This window comes from Bombina bombina, chromosome 3 (genome assembly GCF_027579735.1).
Source record: "Bombina bombina isolate aBomBom1 chromosome 3, aBomBom1.pri, whole genome shotgun sequence".
Classification (NCBI taxonomy): Eukaryota; Metazoa; Chordata; class Amphibia; order Anura; family Bombinatoridae; genus Bombina; species Bombina bombina.
Window position 1 is genome coordinate 566,548,661 of NC_069501.1, and position 24,755 is coordinate 566,573,415.

The following is a 24,755-nucleotide window of genomic DNA, read 5'->3' on the forward strand; positions in this document are numbered from 1 at the left end:
TCCACTCCTCCATGACGACATCACAGAGCTGGTGGATGTTAGAGACCTTGCGCTCCCCCACCTTCCGTTTGAGGATGTCCCACAGATGCTCAATAGGGTTTAGGTCTGGAGACATGCTTGGCCAGTCCATCACCTTTAACCTCAGCTTCTTTAGCAAGGCAGTGGTCGTCTTTGGGGTCATTATCATGTTGGAATACTGCCCTGCGGCCCAGTCCCTGAAGGGAGGTGATCATGCTCTGCTTCAGTATGTCACAGTACATGTTGGCATTCATGGTTCCCTCAATGAACTGTAGCTCCCCAGTGCCGGCAGCACTCATGCAAGCCCAGACCATGACACTACCACCACCATGCTTGACTGTAGACAATAAACACTTGTCTTTGTACTCCTCACCTGGTTGCCGCCACACACGCTTGACACCATCTAAATAAAATAAGTTTATCTTGGTCTCATCGGACCACAGGACCAAAGTTCTAGTAATCCATGCCCTTAGTCTGCTTGTCTTCAGCATACTGTTTGTGGGCTTCCTTGTGCATCATCTTTAGAAGAGGCTTCCTTCTGGGACAACAGCCATGCAGACCAATTTGATGCAGTGTGGGGCGTATGGTCTGAGCACTGATAGGCTGACCCCCACCTCTTCAACCTCTGCAGCAATGCTGGCAGCACTCATATGTCTATTTCCTAAAGACAACCTCTGGATATGACGCTGAGCATGTGCACTCAACTTCTTTGGTCGACCATGGCAAGGCCTGTTCTGAGTGAAACCTGTCCTGTGAAACCGCTGTATGGTCTTTCCCGCCGTGCTGCAGCTCAGTTTCAGGGTCTTGGCAATCTTCTTATAGCCTAGGCCATCTTTATGTAGAGCAACAATTCTTTTTTTCAGATCCTCAGAGAGTTCTTTGCCATGACGTGCCATGATGAACTTCTAGTGACCAGTATGAGAGAGTGTGAGAGCGATAACACCAAATTTAACACACCTGCTCCCCATTCACACCTGAGACCTTGTAACACTAACGAGTTACATGACACAAGGGAGAGAAAATGGCTAATTGGGCGCAATTTGGACATTGCCACTTAGGGGTGTACTCACTTCTGTTGCCAACAGTTTAGACATTAATGGCTGTGTGTTGAATTATTTTGAGGGGACAGCAAATTTACACTGTTGTACAGGCTGTACACTCACTACTTTACATTGTAGCAAAGTGTCATTTCTTCAGTGGTGTCACATGAAAAGACATAATAAAATATTTACAAAAATGTGAGGGGTGTACTCACTTTTGTGAGATACTGTATGTATATGTATGTATATTTATATAATATTATAATAAGATATATCTACAGGAACAGATATAGGGGTTTTATATATAAAGTTTTGAGGAGTTCCCACACTTTGGGAAACATTGGTGAGTGGAAATTTAACAGTGACGAGTGAAAGTTAGTAAGTGAATGTCTACAAATATTATCTAAAGGGATATTACATATCCATGAAAGGCCAAGGATAGGTTATTCCTCTAGGGCTATAGGGACCCCATTAATGCTTAGACTGTTACTTCTGAGAGGGTAAACAGGGGAAGAGAGAGATTGGAGTGAAAAAGTGAAAGTGGAGAAAAAGCTAGCATTAAGAAAGAATGGGGAAAAAAAGTGAAGAGAGAGGAGAGAAAGAGGGTAAAGAGAAGATATGGCCTGAGAGAGAAGGAAGGGGGTAAAAAGAAAGATTGAAGAGCGGATGTAGTGGAGAAAGATAGACAAGATATGATAATTATAAAACTATTTTTTAGGTCCGCTATGACCTCACATTAAAGGGACATAATACTCATATGCTAAATCACTTTAAACTGACGCAGTATAACTGTAAAAAGCTGACAGAAAAATATCACCTGAGCATCTCTATGTAAAACAGGAAGATATTTTACCTCACAATCTCCTCAGCTCAGCAGAGTAAGTTCTGTGTAAAAAGTTATAATTCAGCTGCTGCCCAGCTGCAGGTAAAGAAAAAAATTTAAAAAAAAAAATGAAGAAATGAACAGCAGCCAATCAGCATCAAAAGTGCTGAGGTCATGAACTCTTTTACTGTGATCTCTTGAGATTTTACTTAACTCTCATGAGATTTCATTGTAAACTTCCTTAAACTGAATAGGCAAATAACATGAGTGTGCACAATGCTCAATCCTTCCGCTGTCCTGGGACAGACATACTGATATGCTGCTTAAAGTCCTTTGCAATGGGGTTAGAATATTTAGGACATTTTGAGGTAAAATATCTTTCTTTTTTACATAGATATATTCAGGTGATATTTTCTAGTCAGCTTTTCTTCTACAAGATACGAAGAGTCCACAGATTTCATCCTTACTTGTGGGATATTATCCTCCTGTTAACAGGAAGTGGTAAAGAGCACCACAGCAGAGTTGTATATATAGCTCCTCCCTTCCCCTCCATCTCCAGTCATTCTATTTGCCTGTGTTATACTAGGAAGAGGTAAAGTGAGGTGTTAGTTTTAATTTCTTTAATCAAGAAGTTTTTTATTTTAAATGGTACCGGTGTGTACTATTTTCCTCAGGGGGTTATGGAAGAAGATTTCTGCCCTGAGGTTGATGATCTTAGCAGTTGTAACTAAGATCCACGCTGGTTCCCACAAGACTTCTGAAGGTAACACATGAGACATATTCAGTGTGGAGACCAGTTTCATGCTACAAGCAGCATTAAGGTATGTGCAGCCTTTTATTTCTGAGGAGACTTGTTATATCAGAACTGGCTGGCATTTATTTCCCTGTATGGGAATGGGGTAAGCAGTAGACCTGTTACACAGAGGGGTGTTACGGGAGTCCCCTGTTTTCTCTATTTTGCTAGTTGACATTATAAGGGCATTATATGACACTATGGGAGAGGCACAAAGGAAAACGTTTATAGAGTTTTTATTTTTTGCTTATAACCAGTATGACTTACTGGGATGTGTTTTGGGGTGTATAATGTTTTTCACTTAGCTTGGTGTAAAACCGCTTTACCATGCGGTTGTGTTTGGGCCTACTCCGGCATCTGCCTTAAGGGGCGGGGCTTATTTTCGTGCGCTCAGATGCGCACTTCCTTCTGACTAGGCTGCAGCAAGCAGTAACCCCGGTTGCTCCTGGACAGTGTATCTCTGGCCGGAGTGTTGGTAAGTCGTTTCGAAGTACCCTGGGGACAGGTAGGCGCCACAGGCAGGAGGTATTTTTGGTGTGAACTGACGTTTTGCTGATCTAAGTTACTTTAGAGCCTTATTTCTCCCCTTACTACTGGGGTGCAGTAATTTTTGGATAAACCAAAGAGTTTTAGTTAAATTTTGAGACAATTTAACGTTATTTAGGCAGTTTTGGAAAAATTGTTCACTTTTTATTTTCTTAAAGGCGCAGTACACGTTTTTCAAAAAGTTTATTTAAGCAATAAATAAAGTGTTTAAACGACTTCTGTGGTTATTACTAGTCTGTTCAAAATGTCTGACATTGAGGAATCTCATTGTTCTATGTGTTTAGAAGCTATTGTGGAACCCTCTTTAATATTGTGTACCTTTTGTACTGAAAGAGCCTTACATTGTAAAGAATATATTTTAGGTCAAGAAAGTGGGGCCTAGTTATCAAGGCGTCTACTTTACCTGCCTTCGCCAGTTCAATACGCTCGCCTACCATCGCCGCAGCGGACCTGCAAAATTTCGCCTAAGTTATCACAAAAGCTGTCAAAAAGCCGCACACCAAGTATAGGGCGATGAGCAGCGGACTGTGAGAGTTATCACTCATCCGATCTCGCTGCTCTTCGGCTTTTTGACAGCTTTATTGCTAGCCTGTCACTAAACACCCACACTAACTACACTGTTCTACCCCCTATACCGGCGCCCCCGGAGCCCCCCGCAACTAAATAAAGTTATTAACCCCTAAACCGCCGCTCCTAGACCCCGCCGCAACTCTTATAAATGTATTAACCCCTAAACCGCCGCTCCCGGACACCGCTGCCACCTACATTATACCTAGTAACCCCTATCCTGCCCCCCCTATACCGCCGCCACCTATAATAAAGTTATTAACCCCTATCCTGCGGATCTCGGACCTCGCCGCAACTAAATAAATAGTTTAACCCCTAAACCGCCGCACACGGACCCCGCCGCAACCTATATTAAACTTATTAACCCCTAATCTGCCCCCCCCTACACCGTCGCCACCTGTTCCGATCAGCCAATAGAATGCGAGCTCAATCTGATTGGCTGATCGGATCAGCCAATCGGATTGAACTTGAATCTGATTGGCTGATTCCATCAGCCAATCAGAATTTTCCTACCTTAATTCCGATTGGCTGATAGAATTCGGAATCGGAATTCGAGGGACGCCATCTTGGATGACGTCCCTTAAAGGAACCTTCATTCGTCGGGAGTTCGTCATGGAGGAAGGATGTTCCGCGTCGGCGGGATGAAGATGGAGCCGGAAGAAAGAAGATTGAAGATGCCGCTTGATAGAAGACTTCAGCCGGATGATGGACCTCTTCAGCCCCCACTTGAATGAAGACTTCAGCCAGATGATGGACCTCTTCAGCCCCCGCTTGGATGAAGACTCAGCCGGATGATGGACCTCTTCAGCCCCCGCTTGGATGAAGTCATCGCCCGGATAGGAGGAAGACTTCGGACCCTCTTCTGGACGGATCGGTGATACCCGGTGTGGTGAAGATAAGGTAGGAAGATCTTCAGGGGCTTAGTGTTAGGTTTATTTAAGGGGGGGTTGGGTTAGATTAGGGGTATGTGGGTGGTGGGTTGTAATGATGGGGGGGTATTGTATGTTTTTTTACAGGCAAAAGAGCAGAATTCTTTGGGGCATGCCCCGCAAAAGGCCCTTTTAAGGGCTGGTAAGGTAAAAGAGCTTTTCAATTTTTATTTTAGAATAGGGTTGGGAATTTTTTTATTTTGGGGGGCTTTGTTATTTTATTAGGGGGCTTAGAGTAGGTGTAATTAGCTTAAAATTGTTGTAATATTTTTATGTTTGTAAATTATTTTTTTCTTTTTTGTAACTCAGTTCTTTTTTTATTTTTTGTACTTTAGTTAGTGTATTAATTTGTATTTATTTGTAGGTATTTGTATTTAATTTATTTATTGATAGTGTAGTGTTAGGTTTAATTGTAACTTAGGTTAGGATTTATTTTACAGGTAATTTTGTAATTATTTTAACTAGGTAGTGATTAAATACAGGGAGTGCAGAATTATTAGGCAAGTTGTATTTTTGAGGATTAATTTTATTATTGAACAACAACCATGTTCTCAATGAACCCAAAAAACTCATTAATATCAAAGCTGAATAGTTTTTGAAGTAGTTTTTAGTTTGTTTTTAGTTATAGCTATTTTAGGGGGATATCTGTGTGTGCAGGTGACTATTACTGTGCATAATTATTAGGCAACTTAACAAAAAACAAATATATACCCATTTCAATTATTTATTTTTACCAGTGAAACCAATATAACATCTCAACATTCACAAATATACATTTCTGACATTCAAAAACAAAACAAAAACAAATCAGTGACCAATATAGCCACCTTTCTTTGCAAGGACACTCAAAAGCCTGCCATCCATGGATTCTGTCAGTGTTTTGATCTGTTCACCATCAACATTGCGTGCAGCAGCAACCACAGCCTCCCAGACACTGTTCAGAGAGGTGTACTGTTTTCCCTCCTTGTAAATCTCACATTTGATGATGGACCACAGGTTCTCAATGGGGTTCAGATCAGGTGAACAAGGAGGCCATGTCATTAGATTTTCTTCTTTTATACCCTTTCTTGCCAGCCACGCTGTGGAGTACTCGGACGCGTGTGATGGAGCATTGTCCTGCATGAAAATCATGTTTTTCTTGAAGGATGCAGACTTCTTCCTGTACCACTGCTTGAAGAAGGTGTCTTCCAGAAACTGGCAGTAGGACTGGGAGTTGAGCTTGACTCCATCCTCAACCCGAAAAGGCCCCACAAGCTCATCTTTGATGATACCAGCCCAAACCAGTACTCCACCTCCACCTTGCTGGCGTCTGAGTCGGACTGGAGCTCTCTGCCCTTTACCAATCCAGCCATGGGCCCATCCATCTGGCCCATCAAGGCTCACTCTCATTTCATCAGTCCATAAAACCTTAGAAAAATCAGTCTTGAGATATTTCTTGGCCCAGTCTTGACGTTTCAGCTTATGTGTCTTGTTCAGTGGTGGTCGTCTTTCAGCCTTTCTTACCTTGGCCATGTCTCTGAGTATTGCACACCTTGTGCTTTTGGGCACTCCAGTGATGTTGCAGCTCTGAAATATGGCCAAACTGGTGGCAAGTGGCATCTTGGCAGCTGCACGCTTGACTTTTCTCAGTTCATGGGCAGTTATTTTGCGCCTTGGTTTTTCCACACGCTTCTTGCGACCCTGTTGACTATTTTGAATGAAACGCTTGATTGTTCGATGATCACGCTTCAGAAGCTTTGCAATTTTAAGAGTGCTGCATCCCTCTGCAAGATATCTCACTATTTTTGACTTTTCTGAGCCTGTCAAGTCCTTCTTTTGACCCATTTTGCCAAAGGAAAGGAAGTTGCCTAATAATTATGCACACCTGATATAGGGTGTTGATGTCATTAGACCACACCCCTTCTCATTACAGAGATGCACATCACCTAATATGCTTAATTGGTAGTAGGCTTTCGAGCCTATACAGCTTGGAGTAAGACAACATGCATAAAGAGGATGATGTGGTCAAAATACTAATTTGCCTAATAATTCTGCACTCCCTGTAGTTATTAACTATTTAATAGCTATTGTACCTGGTTAAAATAAATACAAAGTTGCCTGTAAAATAAATATTAATCCTAAAATAGCTACAATATAATTATTATTTATATTGTAGCTATATTAGGGTTTATTTTACAGGTAAGTATTTAGCTTTAGATAGGAATAATTTATTTAATAAGATTTATTTTATTTCGTTAGATAAAAATTATATTTAACTTAGGGGGGTGTTAGGGTTAGACTTAGCTTTAGGGGTTAATACATTTATTAGAGTAGCGGTGAGGTCCGGTCAGCAGATTAGGGGTTAATAATTGTAGGTAGGTAGCGGCGACGTTGGGGGGGGCAGATTAGGGGGTAATAAATATAATATAGGGGTTGGCGGGGGTTAGGGGCAGCAGATTAGGGGTTCATAGGGATAACGTAGGTTGCAGCGGTGTACGGAGCGGCAGATTAGGGGTTAATAAGTGTAAGGTTAGGGGTGTTTAGACTCGGGGTTCATGTTAGGTGCAGACTTGGGGAGTGTTTCCCCATAGGAAACAATGGGGCTGCGTTAGGAGCTGAACGCTGCTTTTTTGCAGGTGTTAGGTTTTTTTTCAGCTCAAACGGCCCCATTGTTTCCTATGGGGGAATCGTGCACGAGCAGTGGCGGTAAATTATGCTCTACGCTCCCTTTTTGGAGCCTAACGCAGCCCTTCTGTGAACTCTAAATACCAGCGGTATTTAAAAGGTGCGGGGGGGGAAAAGCACGCGTAGCTAACGCACCCCTTTGGCCACAGAACTCTAAATCTAGCCATAAATTAGCTACAAATAACTAAAATTAAATTAAATAAACTAACTAAAGTACAAAAAATAAAAAAAGCTAAGTTACAAAAAATAAAAAAAATAAGTTACAAACATTTTAAAAATATTACAACAATTTTAAGCTACTTACACCTAATCTAAGCCCCCTAATAATATAACAAAGCCCCCCAAAATAAAAAATTCCCTACCCTATTCTACCAGCTATATTACCTTACCAGCCCTTAAAAGGGCCTTTTGCGGGGCATGCCCCAAAGAAAACAGCTCTTTTGCCTGTAAAATAAAAATACACCCCCCCAAAATTAAAACCCACCACCCAGATACCCCTAATCTAACCCAAACCCCCTTAAATAAACCTAACACTACCCCCCTGAAGATCATCCTACCTTGAGCTGTCTTCAGCCAGCCGACCACCGATGGAACCGAAGAGGAGATCTGGAGTGGCAGAAGTCATCATCCAAGGGGCGCTGAAGAAGTCTTCCATCCGATGAAGTAATCATCCAGTCGGCGCTGAAGAGGTCTTCCATCCAGGCGGCGTCTTCAATCTTCATCCATCCGGAGCGGAGCCATCTTCAGACGAGCCGACGCTGAGCCATCCTCTTCTTCCCGACGACTAAGGAAGAATGAAGGTTCCTTTAAGGGACGTCATCCAAGATGGCGTCCCTTCAATTCCGATTGGCTGTTTGTAACTTTTTTTTTTGTAACTTTTTTTTTATAACTTTTGTTATAACTTTTTGTAACTTTTTGTAACTTTTTTTTTTATTTTTTGTAACTTAGCTTTTTAAATTTTTTGTACTTTAGTTAGTTTATTTAATTGAATTTAATTTTAGTTATTTGTAGCTAATTTATTTAATTAATGTAATGATAGTGTAGTGTTAGGTTTAATTGTAACTTAGGTTAGGATTTATTTTACAGGTAATTTTGTATTTCTTTTAGCTAGGTAGTTATTAAATAGTTAATAACTATTTAATAACTATTCTAACTAGCTAAAATAAATACAAAGTTACCTGTAAAATAAATATAAATCCTAAAATAGCTACAATGTAATTATTAATTACATTGTAGCTATCTTAGGGTTTATTTTACAGGTAAGTATTTAGTTTTAAATAGGAATAATTTATTAAAGTATAGTGTAGTGTTAGGTGTAATTGTAACTTAGGTTAGTTTTTATTTTACAGGTAAATTTCTCTTTATTTTAACTAGGTAGCTATTAAATAGTTAATAACTATTTAATAGCTATTGTACCTAGTTAAAATAAATTGAAAGTTGCCTGTAAAATAAAAATAAATCCTAAAATAGCTACAATAAAATTATTATTTATATTGTAGCTATATTAGGGTTTATTTTAAAGGTAAGTATTTATTTTTAAATAGGATTAATTTAGTTAATAAGAGAAATATTATTTAGATTTATTTAATTAATATTTAAGTTAGGGGGGTGTTAGGGTTAGTGTTAGACTTAGGTTTAGGGGTGAATAATTTTATTACAGTGGCGGCGGTGTAGGGGTGGCAGGATAGGGGTTATAATGTAGGTGGCGGCGGGGTCCGGGAGCGACGGTTTAGGGGTTAATACATACATTATAGTTGCGGCGGGGACCGGGAACGGCGGTTTAGGGGTTAACATATTTATTATAGCTTGAGGTGGGCTCCGGGAGCGGCGGTTTAGGGGGTAAACACTTTATTTAGTTGTGGTGGTGTAGGGGGGGACAGATTAGGGGTGTTTAGACTCGGGGTACATGTTAGGGTGTTAGGTGTAGAAACTACCATAGGAATCAATGGGATGTCTGGCAGCAGCAAACATGAACTTTCGCTATGGTCAGACTCCCATTGATTCCTATGGGATCCGCCGCCTCCAGGGCGGCGGTTTGAAAATCAGGTACGCTGGGCCGGAAAAGTGCCAAGCGTACCTGCTAGTTTTTTGATAACTAGCAAAAATAGTCAGATTGTCCCACACTTGTGTGCGGAACATCTGTAGTGACGTAAGCATTGATCTGTGTCGGACTGAGTCCGGCGGATCGAAGCTTACATCACTATATTCTACTTTTGCCGGTGTCTAGGGCTTGATAACTAAGGCGAATCAGCCTCGCCACAAATACGCTGCGGAATTCCAGCGTATTTGAGGTTGACGGCTTGATAACTAGGGGCCAGTGTGTCTAAGGATGATTCTCAGTCTGAAGAGAATCAGGATATGCCATCCAATTCTCCCCAAGTGTCACAACCTTTAACGCCCACACAAGCGACGCCAAATACTTCTAGTGCTTCTTATTCCTTTACTCTGCAGGAGATGGCTGCAGTTATGTCAACTACCCTTACAGAGGTATTATCTAAATTACCAATGTTGCAGGGTAAACGCAGTAGGTCAGGTATTAATGTAAATACTGAATCCTCTGATGTTTTATTAGCTATTTCCGATGTACCCTCACAGTGTTCTGAGTTGGGGGTCAGGGAATTGCTGTCTGAGGGAGAAATTTCAGACTCAGGGAATGTATTACCTCAGACAGATTCGGACACTATGTCCTTTAAATTTAAGCTTGAACACCTCCGCCTGTTACTTCGGGAGGTTTTAGCGACTCTGGATGATTGTGACCCTATTGTAATACCACCAGAGAAATTGTGTAAGATGGATAAATATCTAGAAGTACCTACTTACACTGATGTTTTTCCGGTTCCTAAAAGAATTTCGGAAATTATAAAAAAGGAATGGGATAGACCAGGTATACCGTTTTCTCCCCCTCCTAATTTTAAGAAAATGTTTCCCATATCAGACACCATTCGGGACTCGTGGCAAACGGTCCCTAAGGTAGAGGGAGCAATATCTACCCTGGCTAAGCGTACAACTATACCCATTGAGGACAGTTGTGCTTTCAAAGACCCTATGGATAAGAAATTAGAGGGTCTTCTAAAGAAATTATTTATTAATCAGGGTTTTCTCTTACAACCTACGGCTTGCATTGTTCCAGTAACTACTGCAGCTTCTTTTTGGTTTGAGGCTCTGGAAGAGTCTCTTAAGGTTGAGATCCCGTTAGATGACATTTTGGATAGAATTAAGGCTCTCAAGCTAGCTAATTCTTTTATTACTGATGCCGCTTTTCAAATTGCTAAATTAGCGGCGAAAAATGCAGGATTTGCTATTCTAGCGCGTAGAGCGTTGTGGCTCAAATCTTGGTCTGCTGATGTGTCATCAAAAACTAAGCTTTTAGCTATTCCATTTAAAGGTAAGACCCTTTTTGGGCCTGAATTGAAGGAAATCATTTCTGACATTACAGGAGGTAAAGGCCATGCCCTACCTCAGGATAAGTCTGTTAAGATGAGGGGTAAACAAAATAATTTTCGTTCCTTACGGAATTTTAAAGGAGGACCCTCCGCTTCCTCTTCTTCCACAAAGCAGGAAGGAAATTTTACCCAATCTAAGTCAATCTGGGGACCCAACCAGAACAGGAATAAAGGTAAACAATCCAAGAAACCCGCTGCTGCTACTAAGACAGCATGAAGGGGCGGCAACCAATCCGGGAACGGATCTAGTAGGGGGCAGACTCTCTTTCTTTGCCAAGGCTTGGGCAAGAGATGTTCAGGACCCCTGGGCACTAGAAATAGTGACCCACGGTTATCAATTGGAATTCAAGGACTTTCTCCCAAGGGGGAGATTTCATCTTTCAAGATTATCTGCAGACCAGATAAAAAGAGAGGCGTTCTTATGCTGTGTAAAAGACCTTTTTAACATGGGAGTAATTTGTCCCATTCCAAAATCGGAACAGGGACAGGGGTTTTACTCAAATCTATTCCTGGTTCCCAAAAAAGAGGGAACTTTCAGACCCATCTTAGACCTCAAGTGTCTAAGCAAGTTTCTCAGAGTCGCATCATTCAAGATGGAGACTATACAAACAATTTTACCAATGATCCAGGAGGGTCAATATATGACTACCGTGGACTTGAAGGATGCTTACCTTCATATTCCTATCCACAAGGATCATCATCAGTTTCTAAGGTTTGCCTTCCTGGACAAACATTATCAGTTCGTGGCTCTTCCCTTCGGGTTGGCCACAGCACCCAGAATCTTCACAAAGGTTCTAGGGTCTCTTTTGTCGGATCTCAGACCGTGAGGCATAGCAGTGGCGCCTTATCTGGACGATATTCTGATCCAGGCGTCAACATATCAACTGACAAAGTCTCACACGGACACAGTGTTGTCTTTCCTGAGAACTCACGGTTGGAAGGTGAACATAGAGAAAAGTTCACTTGTTCCACAGACAAAGGTTCCTTTCTTGGGAACTCTGATAGACTCGGTAGCCATGAAAATATTCCTGACGGAGGTCAGAAAATCAAAGATTCTAAATACTTGCCGAGCACTTCAGTCCATTCCTCGGCCATCAGTGGCTCAGTGTATGGAAGTCATTGGATTAATGGTAGCGGCAATGGACATCATTCCGTTTGCTCACTTTCATCTCAGACCACTGCAGCTGTGCATGCTCGGACAGTGGAATGGGGACTATGCGGATTTATTTCCTCAGATAAATCTGGATGAAGAGACCAGAAACTCTCTTCTTTGGTGGTTGTCACCAGATCATCTGTCCCAGGGGACTTGTTTCCGCAGACCCTTGTGGGTGATAGTGACAACGGACGCCAGCCTACTGGACTGGGGGGCAGTCTGGAATTCCCTGAAGGCTCAGGGTGTTTGGACTCAGGTGGAGTCTCTACTTCCGATCAATATTCTGGAACTGAGAGCAATATTCAATGCGCTTCAGGCGTGGCCTCAGTTGGCTTCGGCCAAATTCATCAGATTCCAGTCGGACAACATCACGACTGTGGCATATATCAATCATCAGGGGGGAACAAGGAGTTCCTTAGTGATGATAGAAGTATCCAAGATAATCCGATGGGCGGAGGCCCACTCTTGTTATCTGTCGGCAATCTACATCCCAGGAGTAGAGAACTGGGAAGCGGATTTTCTAAGTCGACAGACTTTTCATCCGGGGGAGTGGGAACTCCACCCGGAGGTGTTTGCCTCACTGAATTGGAATTGGATCTGATGGCATCTCGATAGAATGCCAAGCTTCCAAGATACGGATCCAGGTCGAGGGACCCTCAGGCCAAACTGATAGATGCCTTGGCAGTGCCTTGGTCATTCAGCCTAACTTATGTGTTTCCACCGTTTCCTCTCCTTCCACGCGTGATTGCTCGAATCAAACAGGAGAGAGCTTCAGTAATCCTGATAGCGCCTGCGTGGACTTGGTATGCGGATCTAGTGGACATGTCCTCTCTGCCACCGTGGAAACTTCCTTTGAGACAGGACCTTCTCATTCAAGGTCCTTTCCAACATGCAAATCTAATTTCTCTGCAGCTGACTGCGTGGAGATTGAACGCTTGATTTTATCGAAGCGAGGATTCTCTGATTCGGTCATCAATACTTTGATACAGGCTAGAAAGCCTGTCACTAGAAAAATCTATCATAAGATATGGCGTAAATCCAAGGGTTACTCATGGAGTAAAGTTAGGATTCCTAGGATTCTGTCTTTTCTCCAAGAAGGATTGGAGAAAGGGTTATCAGCAAGTTCCTTAAAGGGACAAATTTCTGCTTTGTCAATTTTGTTTCACAAACGTTTGGCAGATGTTCAGTCTTTTTGTCAGGCTCTCTCTAGAATTAAGCCTGTATTTAGACCAATTACTCCTCCCTGGAGTTTAAATTTAGTTCTTCAAGTTCTTCAAGGGGTTCCGTTTGAACCTATGCATTCCATAGATATTAAATTATTATCTTGGAAAGTTCTGTTTTTGGTTGCTATTTCTTCTGCTCGAAGAGTTTCTGAGCTTTCAGTGTTACAGTGTGATTTGCCTTATCTCATATTTCATTCCAATAAGATGGTTTTACGTACTAAACCTGGTTTTCTTCCCAAGGTTGTTTCCAATAAGAATATTAATCAGGAAATTGTTGTTCCTTCCATGTGTCCTAACCCTTCTTCTAAGAAGGAGCGTCTGTTACATAATCTGGATGTGGTCCGTGCCTTAAAGTTTTACTTACAGACAACTAAGGATTTCCGTCAATCATCTTCATTATTCATTGTTTATTCTGGAAAGCGCAGGGGTCAGAAAGCTACGGCTACCTCTCTTTCTTTTTGGCTGAGAAGTATCATCTGCCTGGCATATGAGACTGCTGGACAGCAGCCTCCTGAAAGAATTACGGCTCATTCTACTAGGGCTGTGGCTTCCACATGGGCCTTTAAAAACGATGCTTCTGTTGAACAGATTTGTAGGCTGCGACTTGGTCGTCCCTTCACACTTTTTCCAAATTTTACAAATTTGATACTTTTGCTTCTTCTGAGGCTATTTTTGGGAGGAAAGTTCTTCAAGCAGTGGTGCCTTCCGTTTAGGTCTCTGTCTTGTCCCTCCCTTTCATCCGTGTCCTGTTGCTTTGGTATTGTATCCCACAAGTAAGGATGAAATCCGTGGACTCGTTGTATCTTGTAGAAGAAAAGGAAATTTATGCTTACCTGATAAATTGATTTCTTCTACGATACGACGAGTCCACGGCCCTCCCTGTCAATTTAAGACAGATTATTTTTTATTTATAACTTCAGTCACCTCTGCACCTTTTAGTTTTTCCTTTCTCTTCCTTTAACCTTCGGTCGAATGACTGGAGGTGGAGGAAAAGGGAGGAGCTATATATACAGCTCTGCTGTGGTGCTCTTTGCCACTTCCTGTTATCAGGAGGATAATATCCCACAAGGATGAAATCCGTGGACTTGTCGTATCGTAGAAGAAATCAATTTATCAGGTAAGCATAAATTTCCTTTTTACAGCTATGCTGCAACACTTTCAAGTGTTTCAACATTTGGGTATCATGGCCCTTTAATGCTGATACTCAGTTCAATAACTTCCTTTTCCTGTCCAGCTGTTGTCTTCCCAAGAACCCTCGTTGATGTTGCTAACTGCTAGGCACTTATTTTTCTTTCTTTATTTCTGAATGTAGCATTATTTAATTCATGGTATAAAACAAAACCAATATTAAAGTGAATGTAAATTTTGATGCTAAAGTGCCTGGTTTTTAAAACTTTGATTAAAAACAGGGGCACTTTAATTCATCAAAGTTTACATTTCACTCCTGTTGTGACAAAAAATGACCTTTTAAACTTCACAGCAGCTCCAGCTTCCTCCGGTCTCACAAGCCATTTCTGATGTCAGAAATGATTGATAGGTCATCCTCCAAACACAGCTTCCCCCACGGGGGATTCAGTGCCTGATTCACTGCTGTAAATGGAGGAAGCCGGATGCCTCATTTTAGACCCAGGAAGAGGCTTTGAAATGGGTGGAGGAAGCGGGAGCTGCTGTGAAGATTAAAAGGTAAGTTTTTTTTCACAACACGAGTGAAATGAAAATTTTGATGAATTAAAGTGCCCCTATTTTTAATCAAAGTTTTAAAAACCGGGCACTTTAGCATCAAAATTTACATTCACTTTAAAAAATTACTGCACAATAAGGTATTTCCCATTGGCTAAACATATGCAAAGAGGGGTGGGAACAAAAGTGGTGGGTAACATTTTGGGCTGGCTAGTAGCTTAGGGCTTGAAATATTGAGCCCTGTGTATATATATATATATATATATATATATATATATATCAAATTAAAAATGTTCCTGTTTGTGAAGAATATTGGAATGTTAAATATTAATAACTCTCGTCGGGTTAGTGCACAAGCGATAATAGTTTGTTTTTTTCAACTGCGCTCTCCATTGAAGTCTATAGGGAGAAAAAGTTAGCGCTATCATGGTTTCAAAGCATATTTTATAATAGAAGTAAATAGGGAACTTTATTAAAATGGTATGCTCTGTCTGAATCACAAAATAAAATGTTTGCGTTTCATATCCCTTTAAGTAAATTTACTAATTGAAGTAAATTAGAAAGATATTTAAAATTGCATGCACTGTCTGAAACATGAAAGAAAAATTGTGTTTCATTTTGTATATATCCCTTTAACTAGAAAAAAAAAATGAATACACCAGATCAAGTTTGCTGACTTTTCCCTTTAATCCTTTATGCTGGAAACAGAGACACGGAATAAAAAAAAACAAGTCTAGTTTTTTTCTATAGTGGGATTTATATTGTAGAGTTTTTGTTTTACACATTAAAGGGACAGCCAAGCTAAAAAAATACTTTCATGATTTAAATAGGGCATGTCATTTTTTTTATTTTTTTTGAGCCAAGAACTATTTTTTTCTTAACCACAGAAGATCAGAGCCAGGATTTGATTAACACTTTTATCTTAGTGGTTCATAATTTGATTTTGAGAAATTGGAAAAATAAGAAACCTCCCTCTTTTAGAGTATTTATTGAAACAATTAAACTACAGATTATCTTCGAGCACAATGATACACCCAATATACATAACAAACAAATATATATTATTAATATATAAATATATTATTCAGTCCTACCCTATATCTACACAATATATACTTACTAAAGCGTTCCATAAATCTAAATATTTTGAAGGTTTAATATTAAGAGAGTTATTTCCAGCAGCCTGGTATTAAACCACCAAATATTCATATCGAGAGACGGAGGTAAGGGTGTCGGCGGGAAGGACATGGTATTTTTATTTTTTTTCTCTGGAGGGTATTATTTATTTTCCTCTCCTCGCTCTTTTCCCTCGTCTTGCTCTCGAAATATTTATATAAATTTAGTATATTCTTTCAACAAGATGGATGTTTCTTGTTTTCTTTCTTTATATATAAATTCCTTTAAATGTCAGGATATTGATACCATCTTTTTAAGTACTCAACCAAATGTGTTTTTGAAGTAAATATTTTGGATTATATTTTTTTGTTTATGTACAAATTATACTCAGCTATTCATGGTTGAGAGTATGTTGTTTTATTTATCCTGATAATGATAAATAAAGTTTGAAAAAAAAAAATAGGGCATGTAATTTTAAATAACTTTCCAATTTACTTTTATTACCAATTTTGCTTTGTTATATTGGTATTCTTAGTTGAAAGCTAAACCTAGGAGGTTTATATGCTAATTTCATAGACCTTGAAAACCGCCTCTAGTCTGAAAGCATTTTGACAGTTTTTCACCACTAGAAGGCGTTAGTTCATGTGTTTCATATACAGTAGATAACATTGAGCTCAGGCACGTGAAGCTCCTAGGAGTGAGCACTAATTGGCTAAAAATGCAAGTCTGTCAAAAGAACTGGAATAAGGGGCAGTTTGCAGAGGCTTAGATACAAGGTAATCACAGAGGTAAAACGTGTATTAATATAACTGTGTTGGTTATGCCAAACTAGGGAATGGTTAATAAAGGGATTATCTATCTTTTTAAACAACGAAAATTCTAGTGTTGAAATATCCCCCCCACACACACACTATGTGCACACACACACAAATTTAAAGAAATCTGTATACATACCTGATGTATATGTTTACAAACATATATGTATATAAAAGTGAAAATCGGAGGGGGATGTTCAAATGTATGACTCAGGGTTTAGTTGTTTATGGTTAGAACAATGTTATATCATCTGCTGAAGAAATGACAAATATATGTGCTATATATAAGTAGGAACACAGGAAGCCACAAATTGTACAAACCACTCACATTCTAAATGCAGCACATGGGTTCTATAAGTGTGAAAAGATTATGCATCACAATTAGGATCATTTCCCTCAACACATGGACAGACCCTTCAGACTTTGTCTTGTCACATGACCTGACCAGTTTACTAGTTAAACCAGCCATAATTGTTTTCCTGATGACAGTCCTGCAACGCCTTCTATAAATAACTGATATGCAACCTTTGGCTTTATCATATCAGTATCACCCTTAGCACAGCCGGATCATTTACAAGAAACAGCACTGGCAGCTTGGCCTCCCATTTTACAATGCACTGATCTGTAAAATGTAATTTTAAAAATATTAGTACTATCCTCCTATTGTGTGGATTTACATAAAAAATAGAGCAACAGATATCACTCAAAGGGCCACACAATACTTTTAACTCACTAAATGGACAACAGCAAAAGTCTTAAAGGGACACTGAACCCAAATTTTTTCTTTCATGATTCAGATAGAGCATGCAATTTTTAGAAACTTTCTAATATACTCCTATTATCAATTTTTATTCGTTCTCTTGCTATCTTTATTTGAAAAAGAAGGCATCTAAGTTTTTTTCTTGTTTCAGAACTCTGGACAGCACTTTATTGGTGGGTGGATGAATGTATCCACCAATCAGCAACGACAACCCAGGTTGTTCACCAAAAATGGGCCGGCATCTAAACTTACATTCTTGCATTTCAAATAAAGATACCAAGAGAATAAAGAAAATTTGATAATAGGAGTAAATTAGAAAGTTGATTAAAATGTCATGCTCTAGTCTATCTGAATCACAAAAGAAAAAAATTGGGTTCAGTGTCCCTTTAATCATTTTGCAAGGTTTGACTGAACCCTGGAGCCATGAAAGTTTTAGTTCTGGTTTCTAACTGTCTGGATTCTTTTATAAACACCTCTATACAAGCCTTTATTGTATACACACATAATATCAGTTTGCATTCACATACATATGTAATGCTTCTGTACATTTAAAGGGACAGTCTACTTGAAAATGTTACTGTTTAAAAATATAAATAATCCCAATAACTACCCATTCCCCAGGTTTTGCATAACCGACACTGATTTAAATACACTTACTACCTATGTGATTAACTTGTATCTAAGCCTCTGCTGACTGCCCCTTATCTCAGTGCTTTTGACAGACTTGCATTTTATACTGAAAAAGAGGAGAGATGTGATGGCACTACTCAATATCTATTAAGTGAGACTGGGCCTTTAAATTGTCCAAAATTGGCATTATATATAGTATAAATGGCCCTAAGGTGCTGTGTATAGACAAACACTTGAACTTGTACAACTAAAAAAATAGTTGTAAAAAAGTACACACATAAAGCACTCTATTCTCACTTGTGAATGGTATAATTATAGCGTGGTGGTCCACAGAGGTTAAAAAAATTAAACTTTATTAAATTGTCTTTAAAAATGGGTATTTTAAAGTACCCATTTTTTTAAGACAATTTAATAAAGTTTAATTTTCTAACCTCTGTGGACCACCACGCAATAATTATACCATTCACAAGTGAGAATAGAGTGTTTTATGTGTATACTTTTTTTACAACTATTTTTTAGTTGTATAAGTTCAAGACTTGCATTTTACCCAATTGTTGTTGGCTCCTAAATAACTCCACGGGAGTGAGCACCATGTTATCTATATGACATGAGCTAGCACTGTCTAAAAAAACTGTCAAAATTCACTGAGATAAGAGGTGGATTTCAACAGTTTAAAAAACAGTTTGAGCCTGCCTAGGTTTAGCTTTCAAAAAACAATACCAAATTTGATAATAAAAGTACATTGGAAAAGTTGTTTAACATTGCATGCCCTGTCTGAATCATGAAAGTTACATTTTGACTAGACTGTCCCTTTAAGGTGACTTATCAACTTGAGAATAACAAAGGAACACTAAAATAAAAATTAAACTTTCATGCAATTTTAAAAGGGACACTACTGTACTATAAAATGTGTTCCCCCTTAATTTGTTCCATATGACTCATACTTACTGCAGTATTAAGTGCATATAAGACCTTATACTTACTGGGAGATTAATCAGTGCTATTGCCTCCTATTTAAATAGCTTGTCTACAGATAAAACATGCTTTACTCATACTTTCAGAGTAGGTGGGGATGCAAGACAAAAGTAGTTCTTTTAAATAACAAATACAGATAAATTACACTCCAGCATTTAAATTAAAATGGACCATTTGGAAAACATTTTAGGAGTACAATGTCACTTTAAGAGACAACTCAATTTACTTATATTATAAAATTGTGTACTGTCTTTGTATATGCACACTTCCTGATGCACAAGCTATTACTGAGCATGTGCAAGAGTTCATAGTGTATATGAGTCTGTGATTGGCTGAAGACTGTCACATGACACAGGAGACGGGGGAGTGGATTATGAAAATTGTTAGGTAAAAAAAAAAAATACTGCTCATTTAAAGGGACAGTCAACACCAGAATTGTTGTTGTTTTAAAAGATAGATAATCCCTTAATAAACCATTCCTCCGTTTTGCATAGCCAACACAGTTATAATACACATTTTACCTCTGTGATTGCCTTGTATCTAAGCCTCTGCAGACTGCCCCCTTATTTCAGTTCTTTTGACAGACTTGCATTTTAGCCAATGAGTGTGCTCCTGGGTAAATTCAAATGCATGAGCTCAATGTTATCTATATGAAACACACAAACTAATGCCCTCTAGTGTCAAATTAGAGGCGGCCTTCAAGGTCTAAGAAAATAGCATATGAACCTCCTAGGTTTAGCTTTCAACTAAGAATATCAATAGAACAAAGGAAAATTGGTGATAAAAGTAAATTGGAAAGTTGTTTAAAATTACATTTCCTATCTGAATCATGAAAGGTTTTTTTTGGACTTGACTGTCCCTTTAAAAGTGCTACTATTTATTGGTTGTAAAGGGACAGGAAAACATTTTTTCTTCTTTCATTATTTACAACTTTACAATATACTTTTATTATCAATTTTGTTTCATTCTCTAGGTATTATTTGTTAAGGGAGCACCAATGCACTACTAGGAGCTAGCTGAACAGATTTGGGTAAACGGCATATGTGCAGTCACCAACCAGCAGCTAGTTACCTGTAGTGATTTGTTGCTCCTGAGCTTACCTATATATGCTTTTCATTAAAAAGATACCACGTAGTAAATTGGAAACTTGTTTAAAGTTGCATATATCTATCTGAATCATGAAAGTATAATTTAGACTTTTCTGCAAAGGCAGCTGCATGTTGAGAGGACCATGCAGTTCACAGTGTACACAGTTTTAGAATAAGGCAAACTGCAGGTACTGTATTTGTATGCAGCTGATAAAGGTGCTGAGCTACAGCATTATCCTTTCCCTCTCTGGGAATTATATGAATCTGCAGCGTTGTATTTGCTTTACCAGGCCCAAAAGTGGCCAGCATACTAGCTGCCCCCCAGTAACCACCAGCGTTTTTTCTACCACCAGTCTGTTCGACCCCCCAAATCCACTCCCACCACACCCATCAACCCTACTTACATTGCACATGTCCCCCCACCCATAGCCCTGTTATCCCATTTAAGCTTCACCCATAAAACACTGATAGACTTCCAGCAAGTACCCAACATGCCCTTTCTGGAGATGCCACAGAGGCTCAAAATCTTATTTAGGTGTCAAAATTGAACCCACAATGCTGCTGATGCCTGGGGGTGCACCTATATTTTTTTGTGTAACAGTACCAAAGCCATTGCTGAGATCAATTCAGAGAAACCTTATCACCAACCTTCGATATACTGACATAACTTAAAAAATTATGTGAAAATATATCTTTTTTAAATATAAGAGCGGGGTTGTCCATTTTAAAAGAGACCCTAAACACCTTAAAAAAAAAACAACAACAAAAACACATTTCTGTTGTCTTGCTATAGGATAACATCAACCAAGTACAAATTATTTTTAAAAAAATTAACACAGTAGGAGAGTGTGTATGTATGTGTGTTGTTGTGACAGTGTTTATTTGATGGGGGATGGAGAGGGTGTGTGTCAGTGTTTAGGAAGAACATAGTGTGTGTTTTGAAGATTAGGGAAAGTGTGTGTATATATGGGGGAAAGAGAGAATTGGGAGAGGAGTGGGTGTGCGTCAATGTCTGGGAAGAAAAGAGTGTGTGTGTGTGTATTTTGAAGGGTAGGAGAAATGGTGTGTGTGTTAGGGAAGGTGAGAGTGTATATGTAAATTTGTGGGGGTAGGAGAGGGTGTGTGTCAGTTTTTGGGGAGGGAAAGGGTGTGTGTGTGTATTTTGAAGGGTGTGGGTGTGTTTTTTGAAGGGTGTGTGTGAAGGGTGTGTGTGTGTGTGTGTATTTTGAAGGGTGTGTGTGTGTATTTTGAAGTGTGTGTGTGTGTGTGGGTGTATTTTGAAGGGTGTGTGTGTGTATTTTGAAGGGTGTGTGTGTATTTTGAAGGTGTGTGTGTGTGTGTGTATTTTGAAGGGTGTGTGTGTGTGTGTATTTTGAAGGGTGTGTGTGTGTGTGTGTATTTTGAAGTGTGGGTTGGGAAGGGGGCAACAGAAAGATATATAAGGGATAAGGAAGAGTGAGACGTACAGCATATACATGAGGAGGTTGATGTTTCCATCAATAAAAACCTGTACCTCACACACATCCTCCTCTCATACTTCTCCTCACTCACTGGCCATTCCCTATATCATTCTTCCAAACACTGTCTGTTACAACGAGCACTGTTCACCCTATTTTTTTAAAACAATCACAAACCATATTTTTTCCTCAGCCTTCTCCACTCTTTCCTCTTCTAAATCTGTCTCTTCATCAATCTTTTCTCCCACATTGCCTTCTCTCTCACACAGTATTGTAAATAATTACCTGTAACTGGGTTCAACAAACTCAGCCACCACAGAGCCACTGGCACCTTAAAATTAGGTGCTGGCACCCTGTTTTAGAGTCCTCAAGACTGTGGGGAGTGTTAATTTGTGTGTGAGAGAAATTGTGAAGGAGAGAGTTTGTGAGAGCATGTGAGTGTGAAGCAAAGTGTGTGTGATATATCTATGTGCAAGTTTGTGTATGTGCGTTATTATGTTTACAATTTCACATGACCAAAAATTCCATAGATTACTTTTTTATGCACAGTTCTCAAAAAAAATTAGAGGGAACATTGCAATCACTCCGACACTTGCTCGTTCGTAGTGATTGACATGCCCTGCTCCAAGACGATTAGTTGCACCGGAGCAGCATTAAATGTTGCCAACTGGTGCAACATTGCAAGGAGCGATTTCAGTCTGAAAAGTTCACTACATGCAAATTTGTACGTCTGCAAGCATGACGAATTTTGCCCAATGTATAAATGAATATGGAAATTTAATTTTGTGTTGTAGCTTAGGGTTGCCATATGCCCAGTATTCAACAGGACAGTCCATTATTTTAGCAGGCTGTCCAGTAAACTCTTCACAAAAATACTGGACACTTAAATGTCCCTTTGTGTTAGCTAAATGTTAAAAGGCCTTATATGCCTCAATACATTACATATATGTAGCTGAAAGAAGTGGGAGGCAATAAAAGGGAGACAAATCACTTTCGTTTACATATACTGGCAGCTAATGGGTAAAATTACTGCTCAGTTGTGAAAAACATACCTGTGGAATAAAGAGTGGGGGCTAAGGTAGTGATTTTGGGGGGGCATTGTGAAACCCCACCAACCACCCTGCCTAATCACCAATAAATTGTCCAGTATTTCTGTGGAGGGCAGCTGGCAACCCTAACCTTGATGTTACTGCTCACCTGAGCGGATAGCCCAATTGTAAAATGTGCAAGATAGCCAGACATGTGGTGCTGAAAAGATAGCGATAGGTATGGAATCGATTCTTTAAATAAAACAGGGGATCCTCCTGAGCAATTCCAGCTTGAGTACTCATCTCAGGGCAGGCACCATTCTGATCTGACAGAGCATTCAGTGAGATACTCTCTCCTGGCACTTCACCTGGTGTAGCAGCATGTGAAGAATTGTTATTCTCTGTGTCCTTAGCAGCAGTTATCACATCGGAAGAACTCTTAGCGTCCTCCCCTGGCTTCACTTCCTCGGTAGCATCAGCCTCTCCCAATTCAAGTGCTGGGCTACTTCCATCCTTATTGCTGCACCCATTTAGCTGGCTTTTTCCTGAGCCTCTGTGGTTAGTCGAGCACTTCTGTTGGTGATCACTCAGCTGGTTACTGGGTACGCTGGCGGCTACCGACTGCCTGTCCACACTGTACCAACCCCAACTGAGCAGCTGCAGCACCACCGAGGATATTGCGTAGAAAGCAAGAAGTAGAATGGCCCAAGCAACGTCCCCGGCTTGATAGTATTTCACCGCCCCCCACACGTCCGACCCCAGGTCCAGCAAGAAAGCGATAGTTCCTACCAAAGCGAAAAGAAGATCTAGAAGCCGAAATCGTTCTGGTAAAGAATCCGGCATCACGAGCTCCGAGCACCTCTTTAGGAGGCTCTGTCCCTTACTTTGCGTCCCAATCCGAGGGGCAGATCCCTGGATATCTTAGCACAAGATAGAAGGCCTCACCAACCTATCAGCGACGCTTGAGCAATGGAATTTCATAACTGTTCTGGAGTGAAGAAACTTTTAACAGTAGCCGCAACTATTTATATCCCAACGTGGCTTAGTAGAAGACGTATATTTTACCATTCCAGTGACATAATTCAATAACAATATATTGATTATGCATACAATTAAAAACCATTTTATTTAAGCATTTCTAGACACTTTCATTATTTTGCAAGCTCCTTTTTAAATGCCCTCAGAGAGACAGTAGAGTGTATCCTGCAGAATCCGGAACTGTGGCTGCAATATTCTACAATGCAAGTTCTTCCTCAGTGCAAACCCTTATTTTGTAACTGTGTCTAAAAATACCTTACAGCATTTCCTAATGGCTTTAACCCTTTTTCTGCTAAGCCAATATTAAAGGGTGTGTTACCTATATTTAACCCTTTCACTACTGGGACTTTCAGACAAAAACTTGCCCAAAATACCAGATCATTTTTTTAGCGTTTTTGCTATCACTACATTTAAACAGAAATATAGTCTTTTGTTTTATTTAACTGTCAAAACTATATATATTTTTAAGTAGACAACCCAAATATTGATCTAGGCCCATTTTGGTATATTTCATGCCACCATTTCACCGCCAAATGCAATCAAATAAAAAAAAAAAATTGGTATATTTTTCACAAACTTTGAGTTTCTCACAGAAATTATTTACATACTGCTTGTGCAATCATGGCACAGCTTGTGCAATCATGGCACAAATGTTTGTAAAAGTTTCTCTGGGATCCCCTTTGTTCACAAATAGTCGATATATATGGCTTTGCCATTGCTTTTTAGTAATTAAAAGGCCGCTAATTGCAGCTGTGCACCACACTTCTATTATTCCCGGCAGTGAAGGGGTTAATTAGGTAGCTTAAAAGGTTAATTTTTGTTTGAGTGTAGAGGTTAGCCTCCCACCTGACACTTCCTACCCCCTGATCCCTACCTGATCCCTCCCAAACAGCTCTCTGTCTGTAAAGATGCGGCAGATGATTAATATTAAATAAATAATATTGGAAATAGCCAAGTGACCACTGCTGT

The 24,755-nt window shown here is 39.7% G+C and overlaps 1 protein-coding gene across 1 annotated transcript in view; it reads right to left on the reverse strand.

The window, feature by feature from the left end:
- XKR8 (XK related 8) overlaps window positions 1–23,875 on the reverse strand; it is a 140,654-nt gene extending 116,779 nt beyond the window's left edge. The window contains exon 1 of the mRNA XM_053707123.1: window positions 22,918–23,875. Within this exon, the coding sequence (XP_053563098.1) occupies window positions 22,918–23,591 (674 nt within the window). The 5' untranslated portion in view covers window positions 23,592–23,875. The remainder of the gene's footprint in view (window positions 1–22,917) is intronic.
- Between the last annotated feature and the right edge of the window lie 880 nt (window positions 23,876–24,755).